The sequence below is a fragment of the Xiphias gladius genome, chromosome 10 (assembly GCF_016859285.1).
Source record: "Xiphias gladius isolate SHS-SW01 ecotype Sanya breed wild chromosome 10, ASM1685928v1, whole genome shotgun sequence".
Lineage (NCBI taxonomy): Eukaryota > Metazoa > Chordata > Actinopteri > Istiophoriformes > Xiphiidae > Xiphias > Xiphias gladius.
Window position 1 is genome coordinate 448,161 of NC_053409.1, and position 20,506 is coordinate 468,666.

A 20,506-nucleotide genomic window follows, 5' to 3' on the forward strand; every position below is an offset into this window, starting at 1 on the left:
CAAAGTCTTTTTTAGAAAGTTTTTACTTAGAAATACCATACCTCCACTGTGTCTTATTACTTTTATCTATAACTATTTTGTATCGATGAGTACAGTAAAAGTGATAGATTTTTTAATAAATTATACTTCTGTTTTATATATACACACACAAATATATATATATATATATATATATATATATATATATATATATATATATACATATATATATACATACATACATATTAAATTGTATTTACATTGTAAAGACATCCAGCACTACTCGTTCCAAAACAGGATTTGTATAAATAGACCGAACACTCCATTATTTTCATTACTGTACAAAACCTAGGTAACTTTTCTAACTTTTCTTGCTGCCCCCCAGGCTCACTACTGCCACCCTAGTGGACATAGTAAAGCCAGTAGACCAGGTTGAAGAAGGTGAATGTGATTGGGAAGACGACACGAGACCACTTGTCTATGGCATTAACATCTGTGAGGTCGGGGATCTTGACTTTGAGCTGTGAGGCCCTTCTCCTCAAGCGGCCCTTCTTATGACACATTGGCCGGTCGATGGCTGGTCGTCCGTACAGGTCTCGGCTGGTTATGGGTTTGCGGTACTGTATGCTGGCACTGTCGTAAGAGAACATAGTAGCCCGAGGGTCGTTGAGAGCACCCATCATATCTGCTCCACCCATCTCACTGGTTAGGTTGGTCAGGAGGATGTTGCCATGAGCATCAACCTGAAGGAGGTTATCAGATTTCATTAACTTTATTTTGTAACCAAAGCCCAAATAGACAGCTAAGTCAAAGGCTGTGTCCCAAACAATATGCAGCAATTAATTAGATGAAATGGAATTTGAACACTGGACTGCCCCGATCAGGTACGACACATGGGGATCTTCCCTTTAAGAAACCTTTTTTTTGGATAATTTTGAAGGAAGCATATATTGTTTATGTGTTTTACTCCTACAACTCCTTGCAGCAACAACTAAGGTGGAAGCAGAACAAAAACTTCAGGCAAATTGCTTAACAGATCGTCTACAAAACCTATGTCTGAAAATTTTTGCAACATTCTGAAACTGAAATAAACACTTTTGCATTTAGGTGTGGCCATACCATTGGTGATTTTTGGCTCTTTTTAGGGCTGCTAGAGCACACTTAAATTTAATCTCAGCACCCCTAAAGAAAATATTAATAACAGTTATTATTTTCTGAATTCATTTTTAGCTATCTAAAATTAGATTTTGCAAACTTGTCTCGTTAAAGATAAGGGAAAAACAATTACATGTTCAAATGGCTTTATTTAAACAGGTTTAATATCCAGTATTCTTTATAAAGTTAGTATCAGGATTGCTGGTATCAGCACAGTCAGGGAGCAACCAAATGCCATTTTAAAGGCAGGCAGATTCAGTCAAGATACTTTAATGGTGAAAAACAGGCTTACAGGCAGATGAGATGAACAAGCTGGCAAGCAGGAACACAGGTAGGCAGAGGAAACAGGAAAATACACCCTGGAGCAGGGCCTCAGGGAAAACACAGGAGAACATAGGCAGGTGATCCGACAAAGAACTGGTGAGAATGGCAAGTTTAACCAGTGGCTTGGGCGATGAGGGAACCGGGTTTAGGTGTGTTAGTGCGAACGGAAGCAGGACGGCATGGAAGCTGGAGAGCTGATGAGCAGGACACCTTGCGTGGACGGCTTGGATGCAGGTCAGCGAGGCAGAGCTGCTTGGGAGGACGGCCCAGAGCCTGGACAGACAGGCAGAGCCCCTTGGGAGCCAGGGCAGTGTGGGGATACCCAATGTAAAGTGCCAAAAGCTTATAGTGGATTGTAGGACACGCGATAATAATCATCCTATGACGTAATACATATATACATCGGGCATGAGAGGTTTACGGGCACTCGTCTCAGAGACGATGAAAACAGGTGACAAGGAGAAGGTAGCGCAAGTATGGTAGACAACAGACTGTGATGAGATCCAGGAAGTGGGCAGGGGAAGGATCCAGCGAAGACAGTACTTAAGACACCACTAAAAGATAACGAGTCAGATCTCTCTTGTTACCACTTTGAATGCATATGCTCTATGCTGTAACGGAGTGATCTCCGCACTTTGCAAACTGCGTAATAAAACTGAGTGCACTGTCTACAGTCATCTCTCTCTGTGCGTTGCTTGCTGCATCAACTTGCTCGGGGAGTGGAAATAGTTACCACTCAACAGCAGACAGACAAAACTGGTCCAGTGGGCGTCGACAAAGGCAGAGCTGCTTCGGTGTGCGGTGGTGAAGGCAGAAGCACTCTTGGAAGTCAAGCAAGAGGCCGAGATCGAAGATAGGGTACCTCTAGAGGCAGAGCAGGAGGGTAATGGCGAATTTGGATCCCCTCAAAAGGCTGAGCAGGAGGGCAATGGCAAAGGTGGATTCCCTCTGGTGGCTTTTCCTCTAGGGAACAGCCTCAGGAACAGGCTTGATGTCGACAGACCCAGAACAGGCTGAGGAAAAAACTAAGGAATGGGCAAGATGTTGGCCGGGATGGCTGACTCAGGAACAGACAGGATGTTGGTGGGGACGGCCAACTCGGGGTCCGGCTCAGGGTCTGGCTGGGCTTTGATTGTGATGCTGGGCAGTTGAGTCTCAGCTGGACAGCTTAGGGGATTGACATCCCCGAGACCCATGCTCCCTTCTAGAGGCTCCAACCCCTTGATAACTTCAGGCAAAAGCGGTCAGGGTCAGACACGAGGCAAGCTGGCTCAGGGACAGGAGCAGACAGGAGGCTAACTGGCTTGGGGACAGGAAAAGACAGGAGACTAGCCAACTTGGGGACAGGGCAGACTGGAGAGTAGCAGGCCGAAGGCCAGCCGACATATAGGCAGACGAGATGAACATAACTAAGCAGACAAGTAGGAACACAGGCAGGCAGAGGAAACAGGAAAATACACGGTAGGAGTGGGAAAACAGGGAAAACACAGTGTGTGACTGTGGAGGGAAGCTCAGATGATTGGATATGTGGAACAGGTGAGCAAGTGGAATAGTAAACAGGATGTCTAGTGGGCGAATGTGGAATGGTAGGCCTGAAACGGGAGAACATGGAGATGAAGGGAAGTGAGCAAGGGCTGGGGACAGGGGCCAAGGAGAACTACGAAGCAGACTGTGACAGTCAAGATGTTACACACTCTGGTACAGTAGGTGGTAGCATGCACCTTTAATGTTGGTAGTCCACCATGCCAGTAAAACCAAAGGAGAATAAGAAGTAGGTGAGGTTAGTGAATTTCATGGCACAGATGAAGAGCCCAAGTAAGTTAAAATGTTAGAAAATAAAATTACTGAATGTTCTGAGAACATTGGGTCAGATTGGTCATTAGTTTGCCATAGATGGATATACATGTTTTTTAAAGGAAACAGCCAATTTCATGTGAGAGAGTAAGGTCAAAATGACGTTACCTGACTGCATTGCCCACAGCAACCCAATACTAAATTAGAATAATGTTATAAATTGAAATGTATCAATTCATACTTCTTATTAGATTATATATTCTCTGTTTAGTTGTTATGTTTCCCTTTGGCAGACAGCACAAAGAGGAAGAGGGGAGGATAGAGAGGGAAAGAAGGAGAGAGAGCAGGATGGAGTCATCAGCAAAACACAGAGAGAGAGCAGGAACCAGATGAGAAAGTGGAAAGGTAGTCATAATGCCAAGGCAGCTTCTGGCCTGCCCATATTCATTGCAGTGGACTCAACAATGATTTCACATAACTAAGCAGTGTATTGATATACTGCTATCAAATGTGGATTCTCCACAACCTCCTCTTACATTTTTTTACATCACAAATGTTTTTTTGCTTTATTTATTATCAGATTATATGTCACTTTCTCTTTGAATACAGAATGGTTGTGTGTGATTGTCAGTGCAAAGAGGGAGAGAAGAGGATGGGGAGAGAGAGGACAGAAAGAGAGAGCAAGAGCAGGAAGAACCAGGTGAGAAAATGGATGAGTGGTTTAGCAGGGGGGGATGAGCCCCCCTAGAGGTCTTATCCTAGAATCCTAGCATCGCCCCTGCGCCATTCAATAGATAGTTTAAAGAACACTAAAAAAGTGTTTACTTAAAGTGAGTATATTTGAATTACATTAATGTGAATGAATTTGGAGTTTAAATATATAATATATATGGTTCTCTTTTATTCTTGGGTGAGTGAATGAAACTTGCTCACAAGTAGAGCAGAAAAGGTAGTCTTAACATAGCAATTAGTAATACAACAATGGGCCAACAGCACGTGTGGGGTAATTGTTGCCTTGGTGTGTCTGGGCTGTATGATGTCATGAACTAAACAGTATGGAAACAGCACAAACCCTTTTTCCCACCTGCACTTTGTTGCTCTCCAGCCTGCTCTTATTCTCATTGTTGGACTTCGCGGCCTTTTCTGCTACCTTCTTCTGCAGGTGGGGACCACGGCCAAAGAAGATGTAGTTGACAAAGGCATACTCCAGCAAGGCCAGAAAGACAAAGACAAAGCAACCCATGAGGTAAATGTCAATGGCCTTGACATAGGGGATCTTGGGCAGAGTCTCCCTTAGGTGGGTATTGATAGTGGTCATGGTCAGAACCGTGGTTATACCTGCAGACAAGTAGATGTGGTGGGAAGGGACAGTTAGATTGAGGTCTTTCAGCGAGACTGCAAACTAAGGAAACATCATAGCTACAGAAAAAATTAAGGCTTTTATTAACCCTCATTACAAAACCATAATATACAGTCTATATATGCATCATATTCTGTGTTAAAAAAAAGCACTAAGAGTCATTTCAAGTGACTCAGTGGTTACTTTAACTGGTAACCAAAAAATATTTCTTACATTTTCTTTGTCTGTTTTGGTAGCGGCATGACTCTACAGTTGTTGGTCAGTGCACACTTTGGTCCAGACTGAAATATCTTAACACAAATTGGATGAAATGCCATGATATTTTGATATACACATAAGGTCCTTAGAGGATGAATGCTAATAACTTTTCATCTCTCATGTACATAGTTAACGTTTTTGGTTTTGTGTTAAATGTCTCAACAACTGTTCTATGGATTGCCATCAAATTTGGTACAGACATTCAAAGTCCCAAGGCGATGTAGCCAATTTTTAATTTTTTTATTTTGGGGTTTAGACTGAAATATCTACTGGACAACCATTGGATGGATTTAAAAACAATTTGTATAGACATTTATTTCTATCTCAAGATGATTTTTAATTCTTTGATGATCTATGACTTTTCATCCCACGCCATTATTGTAACAAAAAGTCAAAAAGTTTGTCCAATACTTTGGTTTATGAACAAATAACCTAAGCTGTACTTTGCGTTTTCGTGCTAATTATGATATGTTAGCATGCTAACATGCTGAAATGATGATCATGATTAACATTAGTTGATAAATATCAGCGTGTTACCGTAACATTGTAGGTGTGAGGTCATTGTGATATGCATACGTGGACACATTCCACACATGCACACTAGAAAACATGATGGCAACCTCCTGGCAGCAAAAAGAATTAAATTCAATTCAGTTCAATTCAATTCAATTTTATTTATATAGTGCCAAATCATAACAGAGGTTATCTCAGGGCACTTTTCATATAGAGCAGGTCTAGACCGGACTCTTTATAGTTATATTTACAGAGACCCAACATTCCTCCCGATCAAGAACTTGGTGACAGTTGCAAGGAAAAACTCCCTTTTAACAGGTAGAAACCTTGAACAGACCGACTGGCTGGGTTGAGAGAGAAAGAGAGAGAGAGAGAGAGAGAGAGAGAGAGAGAGGCAGATGGAGGGGGGGGCATAGCACAGTAGACGTATAACATAATACAAGATGTGTAACAATAATGAGACTAATAATAAAACTAATAATTATAATAATAGGGTGAATAATAGTACTAATAAAACTAAATATAATAATTGATGATAATCATAATAATTGAAGCAGCAGGTGTTGAGCAGGATCATGGGGACAGTAGGGGGTTTGCAGTCACAGATCCAGACTCTCTAGCACAAGGGGCAGAATTACCTGTAGAAAGTAACAGGAGAAGAGCAGAGAGAGTAGAGAAAGCACAAAACTATGGGAGAGAGAAGAAGTCAAGTTAGTAATGAGCATTAATGCCATATGAATGCGTACAGATGGAGAGGAAGGGGAAGAGAGAGGAGCTCGGTGCAACCTTGGGAAGTCCCCTGGCAGACTAGGCCTATAGCAGCATAACTAGGTGGTGGTTCAAGTCAAGCGTGAGCCAGTCCTGACTATAAGCTTTATCAAAAAGGAAGATTTTAAGCATCCTCTTAAACATGGAGAGGGTCTCTGCCTCCCAGACCAAAACTGGAAGAAGGTTCCACAGTAGAGGAGCCTGATAACTGAAGGCTCTGCCTAATATTGTACTTTTGGAGACTCTAGGAACCACAAGTAAGCATGCGTTCTGGGAGCGCAGTGTTCTACTGGAGTAATAGGAACTATGAGCTCTTTCAGATATGATGGTGCCTGACCATTAAGGGCTTTGTAGGTGAGGAGGAGGATTTTAAATTCTATTCTGGATTTTACAGGGAGCCAATGCAGAGAAGCTAACACAGGAGAAATATGGTCTCTTTTCCTAGTTCCTGTCAGTACTCGCAAAGAATACCTCTTTTGTTTGTTGTATTTCATTCATTCATTCCTGCCTGGCTGTTTACCCTGCTTTGACTCTCCTCTCGTTTCGGATCATGCAACACTCACTTGTCCTACTGTTACTGAGCTTTACTGCCGTTCTCAGACACATGACTCTTCCCACCCACCTGCTCACCTGTTTCCCATTCCACCAGTCAGTCACAGTTCTTATACCGGCCCAGTTCCCCTTGCTCCTTGTCAGACTTGTCCGACATGCTATACCAGCCTTAGTTTTACAGCCTTTTTCTGCCTGTCAGTCTGTTACCATGCCTGACTCTAGTCTCCCTTTTTGGACTTGGCCTCTTCTTGCCTAGCCTTACCAATTGTATGTGTTTGCCTTACACAGTGTTTCCTCATTGCCTACTCCTGCCTGTCCCTGGACTTCACCTAAGCCATATCCTTTGTTTTTCTACCTTCAAAGCTAAAGATGATCTTTTATATAATCTCTGAGTCTCTGAGTTTCTGAGTCATCACAACCTCTTTCTCAGAATCATGGAAAATTGGGTACATATAGATGAGAATCACTGGGTAGCACTGGTGCTCTTTTGCTAAGCCCCTTCCTAACAACAGGGAGCAGTCTCTGCAGTGACTCTCCTCTCTACAGCATATAGTCAAAAAGGGGCCAGACATGAAGGAGCATTTTTTTTTTTTTAATTCATGCAGAAAATCACTGACAGGGCCAGCAAAGCCAGGTCCAGAGCTGCAGCAAAGGAAAGAATTCGTATTCACCAATATTCAGCGTATACCACCCTCAAAAATTGGGAAAAAATTAGGGTGTTTTGTTTTGATTTTAGTGTCCAGTACCAAGGACCATTGCTGATCTACATTCTCCTGAGTGGACCTAACCTCAACAACACTCTAATTGGAGTCCTACTGAGGTTCAGGGAGGAGCAAATAGCCATCACAGCTGATGTAAAACAGTAATTCTATTGTTGTGATGTCAGAGAGGACCTTTACAATTTTGTGGCATTCTGTTGTACTGGATGCACAGCATGTGTTCTGAAATAGTCCATCACCAGCCATAGCAACATTTTGGCTGTGGAAAGCTGCAGAGCTAAAGGAAACGGAATACAGCACAGATGAAGAGAAATTCATCTTCAGGAACTTTTACATGGATGATGGACTTACCTCAGTGTCAAGTCGAGCTTCACTTCTCCCATCAAAGTGCAAGGCAAGGCTTAAGAAGAGGTCTTTCCTCATAACAGTGTGAGCGAGACGCGCCAATCCCACTAGGGAAGGAGGCACAATTGAGGGCATGGATTTACTCCTTAACTAAAATTGAAATTTTAGTTCTTCTCCTCTTGGAAGGCTCTGTTAGGAGGTGTTACAACTGTAGTTCATGTAGCCAAGTCCTTCTCGAGTGAGACTAATACTGATAAGTGAAAGGGACGGCATCACAGCAGTCAATCTTACACCTCTGAGTTCTCTCAGGCCAGGACTATTACGATCTTTTGCTGCTAGTATCTGGATAGTAGGAGGGAAGAGCCTCATCTCCAGCATGATATTCAAATGTGTCATCTATAGGACATTGACAGGCGAGTCTGAGGCCCTGAAGATGTCCAATCTGCCTGGTAACAGAGTGGCCATGGATCTACCATTCAGATATGTAGGACTACATATCCTGTGGTATAGTGTGGTAACCCGCGGCATACAAGGAGGTGCTGCTGAAAGCAAAAGATGGCCATTAATTTTTACTTGCCTCAGTACCAGAACCATTCCATTGGAAGTTACTGACTTCATATTTCATCAATGCATTGAGATGTTTCTCGTCAATATGTGGACCCGTTAAAAACTTCAGTTCAGACAGAAGCATGAACTTCACTTGAGCTTGCAGGGAGATTCATATTAACATGGATGACTTAGAGATCAAAGGCTGGGTGAACATTTAATCCTCATTTCTCCCATACGGTCGGAGCATGACAGAGAAAGATTGGTGTGGCTCAATGGATTCTTGATGCACTGGTGATGAAAAGCGGGGCTACCAGACTCACCCACTCATTCCTAATGACTTTAATGCCCGTAGTTATGGCCATCATGAACGCTATATAACCCCTACGTTCCTGAGTTACTCTCATCTGCCACTGTCCTAACACACAAAGAGAGTATTACTCCAGCCCCTGCAGGGAACAACTGGGTTCCCTGTGTATAGAACAGTGGTGCCAGGTCCAGAGCTCGGCAAACACCTTTTTTAAAAGGTGGAAGCAGAAGTTCCTGGCAACTCTACAGCCCCGGAAGAAAGTGGACTAAGGACCACCCTAATCTCCAGTAAAGTGACGTTGTTTTGATAAAGGACATTCAAGTAAGTGGTAGGGGTAATTTCCAGCGCTGACAGCAAAGTGCATTAGGTCATTGTGAAGACTCTCACCCAAGGGACTACCAGAGAGTACCTTTAGCTCATCAGTGATGTGGTTTTACTTATATCAAGAGTTAAACATTGTGAATAGTGGTATAAAAATATTCTCACCAGACGGGAAGTGTCTGGACCCAGTCAGTGTCTGTTGTAAATTAATGACACCTACAGGCAGGCTGAGGTGATGCACCTTTAAAATTCTCCCCAAATCCAAGTATATATCTCTGCAGGCCGGAGCCAGCTGCAAGTTCACAGGGCATCTCCAAATGGATTGGGGTGCTCCAAATGGGCTGGGCTATTAGAAGCAAGTAGGCAGGACCTCAAATGGAAGTTCAAGATCATCATTAAAGTTACAGTGAAGTTAAAGTGAAAGACAGGTTTACCAGATGAAGACCAAACACACACCTCCTACTATGATATTTCTCTGCTAGCTACACTAGCAAATGGTCAAGTGCATTTGCATATGATAGGTGAGGTTAGCTAGTTAAATTTATGTAACCACCCCCAAGTGTAGATCGAAAAACAATTTTTTGACACATATTATCTTGTAATAAGATTAATTTTAAATGACTTTAAGTAGCTTTATCATAGATATTACTATTTTTTAAGGCGCTATCATCCCATCAATATACGTCTAAATCTAACTATAATTTCAAAAGGTTGGTTCATTGGATATTCTGTTGCTCTCCCCAACACACTGAACACAGTCCCTCAACAGAGATACAGCCACATTTATCTGAGAAATATTAACAACTTTCCCCAATGGAAAGAAGTTAAAATATCTGCCCAAAAAGTCACTAGATTTATTGCTAGGCGATAAAGAGTTGCTAAAGGAGTCTTAAAAGTCACCAAATCTAGTGAGAAAATTGATTAGCTAGCAACACAGGCTATCATGGACACCTCAATTTCTTTATCCCCTTTCAAGGCCTGCCAAATTGGACCTTACATTCCAGCCCATTTGGAACTTCCCCACATGCCCTAGCCGCTTGGGGCTGGCTCTTGTATGCAGAGGTATCCCTCTCTCCAAATTGCTGTTTCCTCCATTTTGTTTTTCAATCTACACATCGCAGCCAAGCAGCGTGCATGCAGTCTCAGTGCAGGAAAACAGTTATTTAATTTTCTACAAAAAGTCCTCAAAAGCCCAGTGTCAAAAAGACCAGAGGAACAGACATCAATGTTGGATTCAGGACGCCTTCCGAGCTTCTTGTAACCAGGTTTAGGTGGCCTTATAGGCCTCTAAAATTGTGAAGGTCTTGCCAAAGCTAAATTGGAAAAACAAAATAACAAAAGGTGGCCACAGACAAGAAAAAAGAACCCCCACAAACCCACTGTACCACTGAGAATCCAGAGTATTGGAGGGAACCAGAATTGCTCATTGACTACTTCACCAACATGTCACCGATACCTGAACTGTGAACTACAACAGAAGATCCAACAGAGAGAGGAGATGGACATTAAATAGAAAAATGATTCAATGAGTATTCGCTGCGTAATGGTAAAATGGGAAGTGGAAGCACTGTGGAAAGTACCAGAGAAGCCAAGCGGACATAGATGGCTGAGAAAATGGGAAGTACCTTGATCAGGATAGACTGTTACATTTACCATATAATATAATATCCAGCAGCTCAACAACTGTTACAATGAGAAGGGAAGTGTTGTTAACCAAAGTGTTCTCATAAAGTATGCTTAGGACAGGCCAGTAAGGGTGCTGGCGAAAAGGTAGTGGGGAGGACTTTGGAAAGAAGACGGTTGGTAGCTGGACGAATTTCCTTTGCTTCAGCTTATATCATATATTGTAGAATCTTGTTCTGATAATCAGTCAGGCAAGCTAATCTTTTCCGCTTTAGTGTGAAGGCTGAACAGGACTCCTCTACTGGAGTGGCTAGGTAACACCAGAGAGTCTTTTCTTTTCAGCCTAATTAACAACCAGGTGTAAATGCAAATTGTGTTCCTGTAGATGTTGAGATCTTTCACTGGATGATTAAAAACTTCAACCTGCTGGTGGGACAGGTGTATTGTGATGTTTAATTGACATTTAATCACTTCAGCTAACTTCAATTTCACACACAATGTGGGAACTTTGAGCACTGAGTTGTAGAGGCACTTTTCTGCTTTGTATCTGTAAACCGATGTTCACTTTTTGTCACGGTGCGTCTGTGTAACCTCACCACTGATACCATTTGTTCACAGATTTTATTCACACAGTCCCTTTTTTTCCACAAATACAAAACTTATCTACACATGCACAAACTTGAATTTCTTATGCACATTTAATTTACAGGTTTACACAACAACAATCTTTGGAATTATTTGTGAACATCACATTACAAGTTCAAAATCTTTTTGAACGTAATTTGAGCTCATACTCATTGTGCTGTTTGGTATCATTGTGTGCACCACACTGAACATAGACAAGAAAAAGAAAAGAAGAGAGTAGTCTGAGGAGACAAGGAAAAAAATAATTGCCAAGTATGGTCAATGTAAAGGCTACAAGACCGTCTCCAAGCAGTTTGATGTTGGAGAAGTTAAGGTCCATGTGACCATAGCCAATCTCCCTGGATGTGGCTGCGAGAGGAATATTGACCCCAGATTGAACATGCATGTGATAGCATGTGAATGTGTGAGATGTATTGTGATTTTTTTTTTGATAAGAAAAGAGAAAGAAGCAATGACCAATGGTGTAACATCAGCACTCAGCGATAGACATTCACATTTATAGGGCTGGCCCCAATGTTGTGGTCCAGCCAAAAATGTTGAAATTACTGTAAAAGCTCTTCTGCCATCCATAGCTGCTTGCCTTGTGTTTGCCATAGAGTAAAGCAAAGAAGCTGTGAAAAATCATATGAACAAAACCCATTAGAAGTGGTGATAAACAAGTGGATTGTTGATATTTCCAGTAGACTATTGTCTTCAATTAGTATCACAGGTGCATTCAATCTTTTAATCAGTCATTCAGCTTCTGTTTGGTATTATTGTGTGCACCACACTGAACATGGACAAGAGAAAGAAAAGAAGAGAGTAGTCTGAGGAGACAAGGAAGAAAATAATTGCCAAGTATGGTCAATGTAAAGGCTACAAGACCGTCTCCAAGCAGTTGGATGTTCCTGAGACAACAGTTGCTAATATTATTAAGAAGTTAAGGTCCATGTGACCGTAGCCAACCTCTCTGGATGTGGCTGCAAGAGGAATATTGACCCCAGATTGAACAGAGGGAGAGTTTTATTGGTGGAAAAAGAACCAAGGAAAACTTCAAAACGGACACAAGCTGACCTCCAAGATCAAGATACAACAGTGTCTGGTTGCACCAGACGTCACTTTCTGAATGAAAGTGGCCTCCATGGAAGAAGACCCAGGAAGAGCCCACTTATGAAAGAGAGCCATAAAAAAGCCCGACTGGATTTTGCTAAAAGGCATGTTAACAAGCCACAGTGCTTCTGAGGACAGATGAATTTAAACTAGAGCTTTTTGGTAAGCCACATCAGCTCTGTGTTAACAGAAGAAAAAATGAATCTGTGCAGGGCCCAATGAAATCAGAAGATTATCAAAGCATTCTGGAGTGAAAGATACTGCACAGTGTCAGAGAGCTCAGTCTCAGCTGCAGGTCATGGCTCCTCCAACTGTCAAATGACCCACAACATCCATTTGAAAGCCCCAAGAATGGATGAGAAGAAAACATTGGACCGTTCTGAAGTGGACTGCTGTGAGTCCAGATCTTAATCCAACTGAACGTCTATGGAAAGAGTGGAATTTCTCAGTTGGGAGAGGGCACCCATCAAAGCTGAGAGGATCGGAGCATTTTGCTCAAGAAGAGTTCAGCCAGAATATCAGCGGAGAAGTGTAGAAGTCTCTTTAAGAGCTACAAAAAGCGCTGGATTGCAGTAATTGTCTCAAAAGGATATTCTACAAAATATTAGGTTAAGGGTCCCAATATTTTTGTCCGAGACAAAAGCACTCAAATACTTGTTCCATGAGAGGCCGCTGTGTCTGCAAGAGCTGCCATGGCAACCAAGTCAATCACTATCACATCATCAGGTCAAAATTTCAATCATTGCTAACCTCAGTTGCACTGTGCGTGTGCGTGTGTGTGTGTGTGTGTGTGTGTGTGTGTGTGTGTATGTGTAAATTCGCAAATACTAGCACTGTAACGCTGCTACACTAAGATGGTGATCATGGTTCCCTACAAAACATGCATTCCTAGCTAAACATTAGCATGCTAAATTGGTCATTGTGAGTATGCCGATGTTAGCATTAAGCTCACTGCTGTACATAAGCATTCCCTGACGCAACCACAAACGCCTGTGTCAGCAAGAACAGTCCGTCAGTTACACAGAGAGCGATATTATTGTAGGGTACAGTGCATAACCCGATGGAGGCGGAAGTAGGGTGAATTTTCTGTGTTTATCTGGCCACTGAGAGACATGGACAAGCAGACCAGACAAGCGGACAAATCACAGTTGTTGCGGTCTACGTCACTGTGGCATGGAGTTACATTTCTGGGGGGTAGGCTACAATGTAGGCTACAGCGTAGGGTACACGGCTATGCCATACCTACACCTTAGATTCTACATCATATGCTATACACTATCATATGCTACAATCATATGCTACGGCCTTCACAGTCACCAGATCTCAACCCAGTTGAACACCTATGGGAGATTTTAGACTAACGTGTTAGACAGCGCTCTCCACCACCGTCATCAAAACACCAACTGAGGGAATGTCTTTTGGAAGAATGGTGTCCATCCCTCCTGTAGAGTTCCAGAGACTTGGAGAATCAATGTCAAGGAGCCCTGAAGCTGTTCTGGAGACTTGCGGTGGCCCAACAACTCACTAAGACACATGATGTTGATTTTTTCTTTAATTTGTCACTATCTGTATATATATATATATACACACACACACACACACACACACACACACACACACATATAAATACACATGTATGGTGTACATACATACATGTTTATACATATTGACTCATTGCTCATTGATGTGCTTTTAATAGTTTTTGGACAATGATGGAGCTCTGCGGCACATAGGAATAAGATATGTCAGGCCTTAGATACACACACAATACTTGTTATTAGGAGACATTGTTGGTTTTGGTCTACACCTGGGATTTGTTGATGGTAAAACAGAAAAAAAAGGAGAATATTGCCAGCCTTATCATGTAAGCTTATCCCAAGCTTATCCATTGGCTGAAAAGTATGGAGACAACCTTGAAGATGGGGATAGATGCTCCAGTTCATTCCTGTAGATCATTTAAAATCTCCAGCCCCCCATGTATTAAGACATTTGGGAAACTGGAGAAGGGAGTGCCAGGGATCAAACCTGATACTGTGATTCTGTGAGACACAGTGGTTTTATGTTGTGAAAGGTACAATAGAAATGAATATCCAATGAGAATGAATGAGTAGCAGGTTTGTTAAAAAAATTAACAAGGGCAGATGGGTATTTAGCAGTTAATATTTAACACTTGTGTGAAGTGTACTTTTTTATAGAGGCTTAGTTGCCGTTGGAAAGATCCATTCCTTGGCTTCCTTTTTAAAATTTTAACAAGACTAAGAGCCTACACCCACGTTAGTGGGTCTGTGAAGCTGTACTTAGTCACAGGTGTGCTTTGAGCCTAATGCTTAACGCTTTTGTGCTAATGATGATGCTAACATGGTAACGTTAAGCAGATATAATGTTTACCATGTTCAATATGTTAGTTTAGCATGTTTTATAAATCTGCTAATTAGTATTAAAGTACACCCACAGCGTATGGGACTGTCATTATTTTTGCAGGTACTTGGTCATTATGGAGCCCTTGAAAGGTTAGACTTGGAATTTTCTTCTGAAATTCTTTTGTGTTACCTTACAAGACATTTTGGGTTACTTTCCCTCGCAATATTTTGCATTACCTCACTGTATGTTTGCATTCCCTCTGATCCGTAAAGAAAGGCTGAGCTATATTATATATGTACCACTGCAGCTAGATAGATAACTTCCTGAGGTAGTTAACCTTGCTCTCTCACCGACTGCTGCTAGGCTGACTGAAACAGGCTGTATCTGTATTTATATATCACAGTGATGCTTATACCTGATGTAATGTTAATGTGAGCACAAAAAAAGTAGTCAGAGTACAACTACTTTAGCCCTACTGGTAGCATCATGAATTTAACCACAAATACAGCTGTAGTCTGAGCAATAACCATATCCACAGCCACAAATTCAGCCACCACAGCCAGGCAGAGTAGCTTCAGTTGTGCTCACAGCAAGTGGCTGTATACTGTTGGAGCTCTGCCTTTTGAAAGGAGTAATGAGCAATAAATGCAACTCCTCTCTGTAGTATCTGCAAAACCTGGCAGTAAACTGGACTCGACCAACACATTAACTGTTCTTATTGATCAGGAGGAATACAAAGAGAATTGCGAGGGAGAGCAAAACGTATTATGAGGGAACGCAAAGGCAGTTCAGAAAAAAAAAATTCCCACTGTGACCCTTTGTGACCCTCCATAGGTGATAAACCAATGTGTTGGATAAATTAAGATTTTGACTTGATGATGATGGTAGATGAAAAGTGAGGGGATAACCAAATTTATTAGGATTAATCATCTGGGGATCACTTATGTCTGTACAAAATGTCATTGCAACCATCTAATGAGATATTTCAGTCTGGACAAAAGTAGAGGACCAAGCGACCAACCAACAGCCAGGCAATATGTTTACAGCCACGTCACTAGCACGACTAAAAGTCTTTTCAGAAAACCTGGCAGTTGATCTGTAAAGAATCAAAAAGTCACTGACCTAAGGCTACTCTGGCAGCCGAGGCATCATAGTTGATCCAGAAGGAGACCCAGGACAGGATGGTGATCAGAATGGAGGGCATGTAGGTTTGCAGGATGAAGTATCCAATGTTCCTCTTCAGCTTAAAGCTCAGGGACAGACGTGGATAGGAGCCTGTGAAAGACAAAGTATAGGATGGATGAAGTGGGCTAGACCTGACTAAAATAAAAGATATGAAGCCATCTATACAAGGTATATTTATTCTCGGCTACTGGTTAATCTGACTTAAGCTTGCTTTGTGTGGATATGTCAGCAGGAAGGTCAGAATAACCTGAGTCTGAGCCATCTTACAGCTTGGGCAAAAAAGCTGAAAGAGAAACAGCCCTAGTGACCTGGAGCACCAGCTGTTCAATTCAAGTTCTTAGCCTAGTTAGAGTTTATTACACTGAAATGTACACATAACTAAATTAAAGTGGGAAGCACCACACACACTAGTTCTTAAAAAGGCTGGGTTGTTACTCAATATTTAAAACTAGTAAATACTAAATGTAACAGCTGCGTAGCTGAAAAACAACTGAAGAATTGCTGTTTAGACTTACTAAATGAGCTAATTCAAAACGGACAACATATTCGCCATTAGTGAGGTAGGGCATGGCAGATACACCACTTGATCTTTACGGTAATGTTCATCTTTTTCTGAAACATGATGCTGCAGCTGACTTCTTTGTTTTCAATGACGAATACTTTCTGATCAGATGCTGGTACAGATGTTGCTTTGTAACTAATTTACTCATTACTAAAGGCTTTACTAGGTAGGTATCTTACATTTTACTGGTGCAGCCCAATTTAGTAACTTGATAGTTTGGCACTAGCTAGTAGTTACTAAGAACTTAGGACTTTACACAAACATAGGGATGGATATAAACCTGCTTATTCATGCAATTATCCAATTAGCCAATCATGTAGCATCAGTAGGATGTAAAAAATCTTGCAGATACAGGTCAGGAGCTTTGGTTAATGTTCACATCAAACATCAGATTGGGGTAAATGTGATCTCAGTGACTCTGACCGGTTGGTTTAAGTGTTTCTGGAAATGCCGATCTCCTGGGTTGGATGGAAACGCCTTGTTGATGAGAGAGGTCAGAGAAGAATAGCCAGACTGGTTGGAGCTGACAGAAAGGCTACGGTAACTCAGACAACCACTCTTTACTACTGTGGTGAGTAGATAAGCATCTCAGAATGAATAACATGTCAAATCCTGAGGTGGGTGGACTACAACAGCAGAAGACCACTTCCAGGTGGCAGGTTCCACTCCTGTCAGCCAAGAACATAAATCTGAGGCTGCATTTGACACAGGCTCACTAAAACTGGACATTGACCCAACCTGCTTTGTGTCAACATTCCAGGTTGGTGGTGGTGGTGTAATAGATTGGGGAATGTTTTCTTGGCACAGTTTGGACCTATTAATACCAATCAATCATGGTCTGAATGTCACAGCCTTTGTGAATATTGGTGATGACCATGTGCATCCCTTTATGGCCAAAGTTTACCACCTTCTAATGGCTACTTCCAGTATGATAATGCAACATGTCACAAAGCAAAAGTTGTCTCAAACTGGTTTCATGTCCATGACAATCAGCTCAGGGAACTTCAGTGGCACAGCTAGAGCAGCTCTGGGATGTTGTTGAATGGGAGATTGGCAGCATGAATGTGCAGCCAACAAATCTGCAGTTGTGATGCAATCATGTCCACATCGAGCAAAATTCCTAAGAGAGTCCTCAGTAAATGTAGCAACAGTTCTTACAACCGTGTCCAGGTGTTGGCTGGCTAAAATGCAACTCTATCTTGATACAGTGAAGAGTCCCAGTCCCAATTAAGCATCAATACAAAGTAAGTGTGTTCTACAGGTGCTGTGCCGGATAAATAATCATAATTTTACACATAATGTAGTCCTAAAAATCACGGAAATATTAGATATCATGTACAGTAAAGAAGACAAATTTGTTTGTGATCCCTTATTTCAAGTATCACAACATATAAGACAGTTCTTGTCATTAAGCTGTATTTAAGTTGTTTTTGCGGTAGACAAGCGGGCTGTTACAGCAGCAGGGTTATGATCGCTGGTATCGTAGTTTTTTATGAGCTGTGATCAAATCACTATTTCATACCTGTTATGTTTTGTGACAATAGTAAGTAACAGTAAGTAAATGGCACAACTATATTGTGACTATGATGTAATAAAACAGTATTGCTGATAAGACAGAAAAAGGAGACTGGACGAGATTTCACTGACACTGACACTTACACTTGGCTTACCCTTATTTGGAATCCTATGGGCTCAAATTAGGTTCAAAAAGATTTTGAGCTTGTAAAGTGATGTTCAATAATAATTCCAAAGTTTGCTGTTGTAAATCAATCATTGTAAACCTGTGTTAGCTTCAAATTCAGAATAGAATTTAAAATCTGCCTCCTCACCTACAAAGCCCTTAATGTTCAGGAACCATCATATCTTCAAGAGCTCATAGAACCGTATTACCCCAGTAGAACACTGAGCTCCCAGAACACAGGCTTATTTGTGGTTCCTAGAGTCTCCAAAATTAGAATAGGAGGCAGAGCTTTCAGTTATCAGGCTCCTCGACTTTGGAACCATCTTCCAGTTTGGGTCTGGGAGCCAGACACCCTCTCCAAGTTTAAGAGGAGGCTTAAAACCTTCCTTTTTGATAAAGCTTATAGTCAGGACTGGCTCACACTTGTCTTGAACCATCCCCTACTTATGTTTCTATAGGCCTAGACTTCTGAGGGACTGCCCATGATGCACCGAGCTCCTCTCTCCTCCTCTTCCTCTCCATCTGCATGCACTCATATGGAATCAATGCTTGTTACTAACTTGACTTCTTCTCTCTCCCGTAGTTTTGTGCTTTCTTCTCTCTCTCCTCTCTCTTCCTGTCTCTTTCTGCAGGTAATTCAGCCCCTGGTGCTGCAGAGTCTGGATCTGTGACTGCAAAACCACCTACTTCCCCCATAATCCTGCTCACCACCCACTGCTTCAAATATTATGATTATCATCTATTATTATATTTATTTTTAATTTTATTCACCCTATTATTATAATTAGTTTTATTATTATTCTCATTATTGTTACACATCTTTATGTTATACGTCTACTGTGCTATGCCCCCCCCCCCCTCTCTCTCAACTCAGCTGGTTGAGGCAGATAGCCGCCCACCATGAGCCAGGTTCTGTTCAAGGTTTCTACCTGTTAAAAGGGAGTTTTTCCTCGCCGCTGTCGCCAAGTTCTTGCTCATGGGGGAATGTTGGGTCCCTGTAAATATAACTATAAAGAGTCCTGGTCTAGACCTGCTCTACAGGAAAGGTGCCCTTAGATAACCTCTGTTATGATTTGGCACTATATAGATAAAATTGGATTGAATTGAATTGAAATAAATCTGCATGAGAAATTCAAGTTTGTACATGTCTAGAAAAGTTTTGTTTTTGTAGAAAAAAAATTGAAAAAAAAAATGCTGAATTATATTTGATGATGCTGTAGAAAATAATGTTTATCATTCAAGCTGCTGGGTATGTATGCAAACCCACATGGGTCCCCCGAAGAATCATCATCCATCCTGAAAATCTACTACACCTTTCAGGATGCGAAGGGGATGAAGGCAAGGGAACCACCTGCCCTCTGACTGGAATCTGCTTTGTGATTGGATTGTCCTTGTCTCATCACTTCAGCTAACTTCAGCGTCACACAGAGTGTGGGAACTTTGAGCGCTGAGTTGTAGAGGCACTTTTCTGCTTTGTATCTGTACACAGATGTTCACTAAAGCACTTCTTTTTTTCACAGTCTTTGTGTAACCTCACCACTATATATATACTCACAGATGCAAATACTAGGCAGAGAAATACACATTTACAAAGTTGAATTTCTCATGCAGTTTTATTTTGCAGGTTTACAAAGGCTGAAGTTTCGAATTATTTGTGAACATCACTTTACAAGCTCAAAATCTTTCTGACCTTAATTTGAGCCCATACAATCTGGAGTTGGGTTGGGCCGCTGCACTGAATGCACTGCATGACGGAAATGAATCACACAACGTTTTGTGGCTGTAATAACCACTTCTTAAACAGCTCCTTTCTTAAAAGTTAGAGAGGCGATAATGTCAACTTCTTTGTGATATTTGTCTTGAATATATTGTTCTAAGATATTAGTGGATTGGGGGCACTTCTCTGGAAGCAACACAATTTCGAGTTTAGGACGGTCTCAAAAAACTGATTAATACTGATTAGTCTTTCAAGAGCAAAGAGGGATATAAGAAAGACATAAAATCCATTAAAATTGTATATCCTGTCATCGGTCATTTGAATGTGTGTGCGGCCCCGTCTTAGTCAGTGCGTCTGCTTTTTCTCCTGTCAATATTGTGTCTATCATGATTGATCTGGACATAGGCAGGATGTTGTTATTTATGATGGCTCATCGGCTGCTTTCATGTGTTGCTATTGTTCATGTGTATTTAATGTGTGTGGATTTGGTGCAGTGTTGACTATTGGAATGCACCTACTGCCAGCGCATTCAGGCTCTCCTGTATGTTAAAGCTGTATTCTGAGTTATACCAAAGTGGAAGAATGATATGAGTGACTGCTATAACCTATACATAACCAGCAGCAGCAACTGGATCTGAAGGCTGAAGATTAGATTCTTCCCATATCACACACTATATGATCTTATATCCTGGCTATCAA

General features: G+C 41.5%; 1 protein-coding gene across 6 annotated transcripts in view; it reads right to left on the minus strand.

The window, feature by feature from the left end:
- Positions 1-380: 380 nt before the first annotated feature.
- gabrb1 (gamma-aminobutyric acid type A receptor subunit beta1) overlaps positions 381-20,506 on the minus strand; it is a 63,658-nt gene continuing 43,532 nt past the window's right edge. For 2 of the 6 annotated variants that reach the window (XM_040137281.1, XM_040137280.1), the window contains 3 exons: positions 15,785-15,937; positions 4,343-4,590; positions 381-722 (listed from right to left, as the gene is read on the minus strand). In XM_040137281.1, coding sequence (XP_039993215.1) covers positions 381-722; positions 4,343-4,590; positions 15,785-15,937 — 743 coding nt within the window. Of the gene's footprint in view, positions 761-1,111; positions 1,130-4,315; positions 4,591-15,784; positions 15,938-20,506 lie in introns of all 6 variants that reach the window. The other 4 variants (XM_040137277.1, XM_040137276.1, XM_040137279.1 and 1 more) reach the window with 4 other exon arrangements.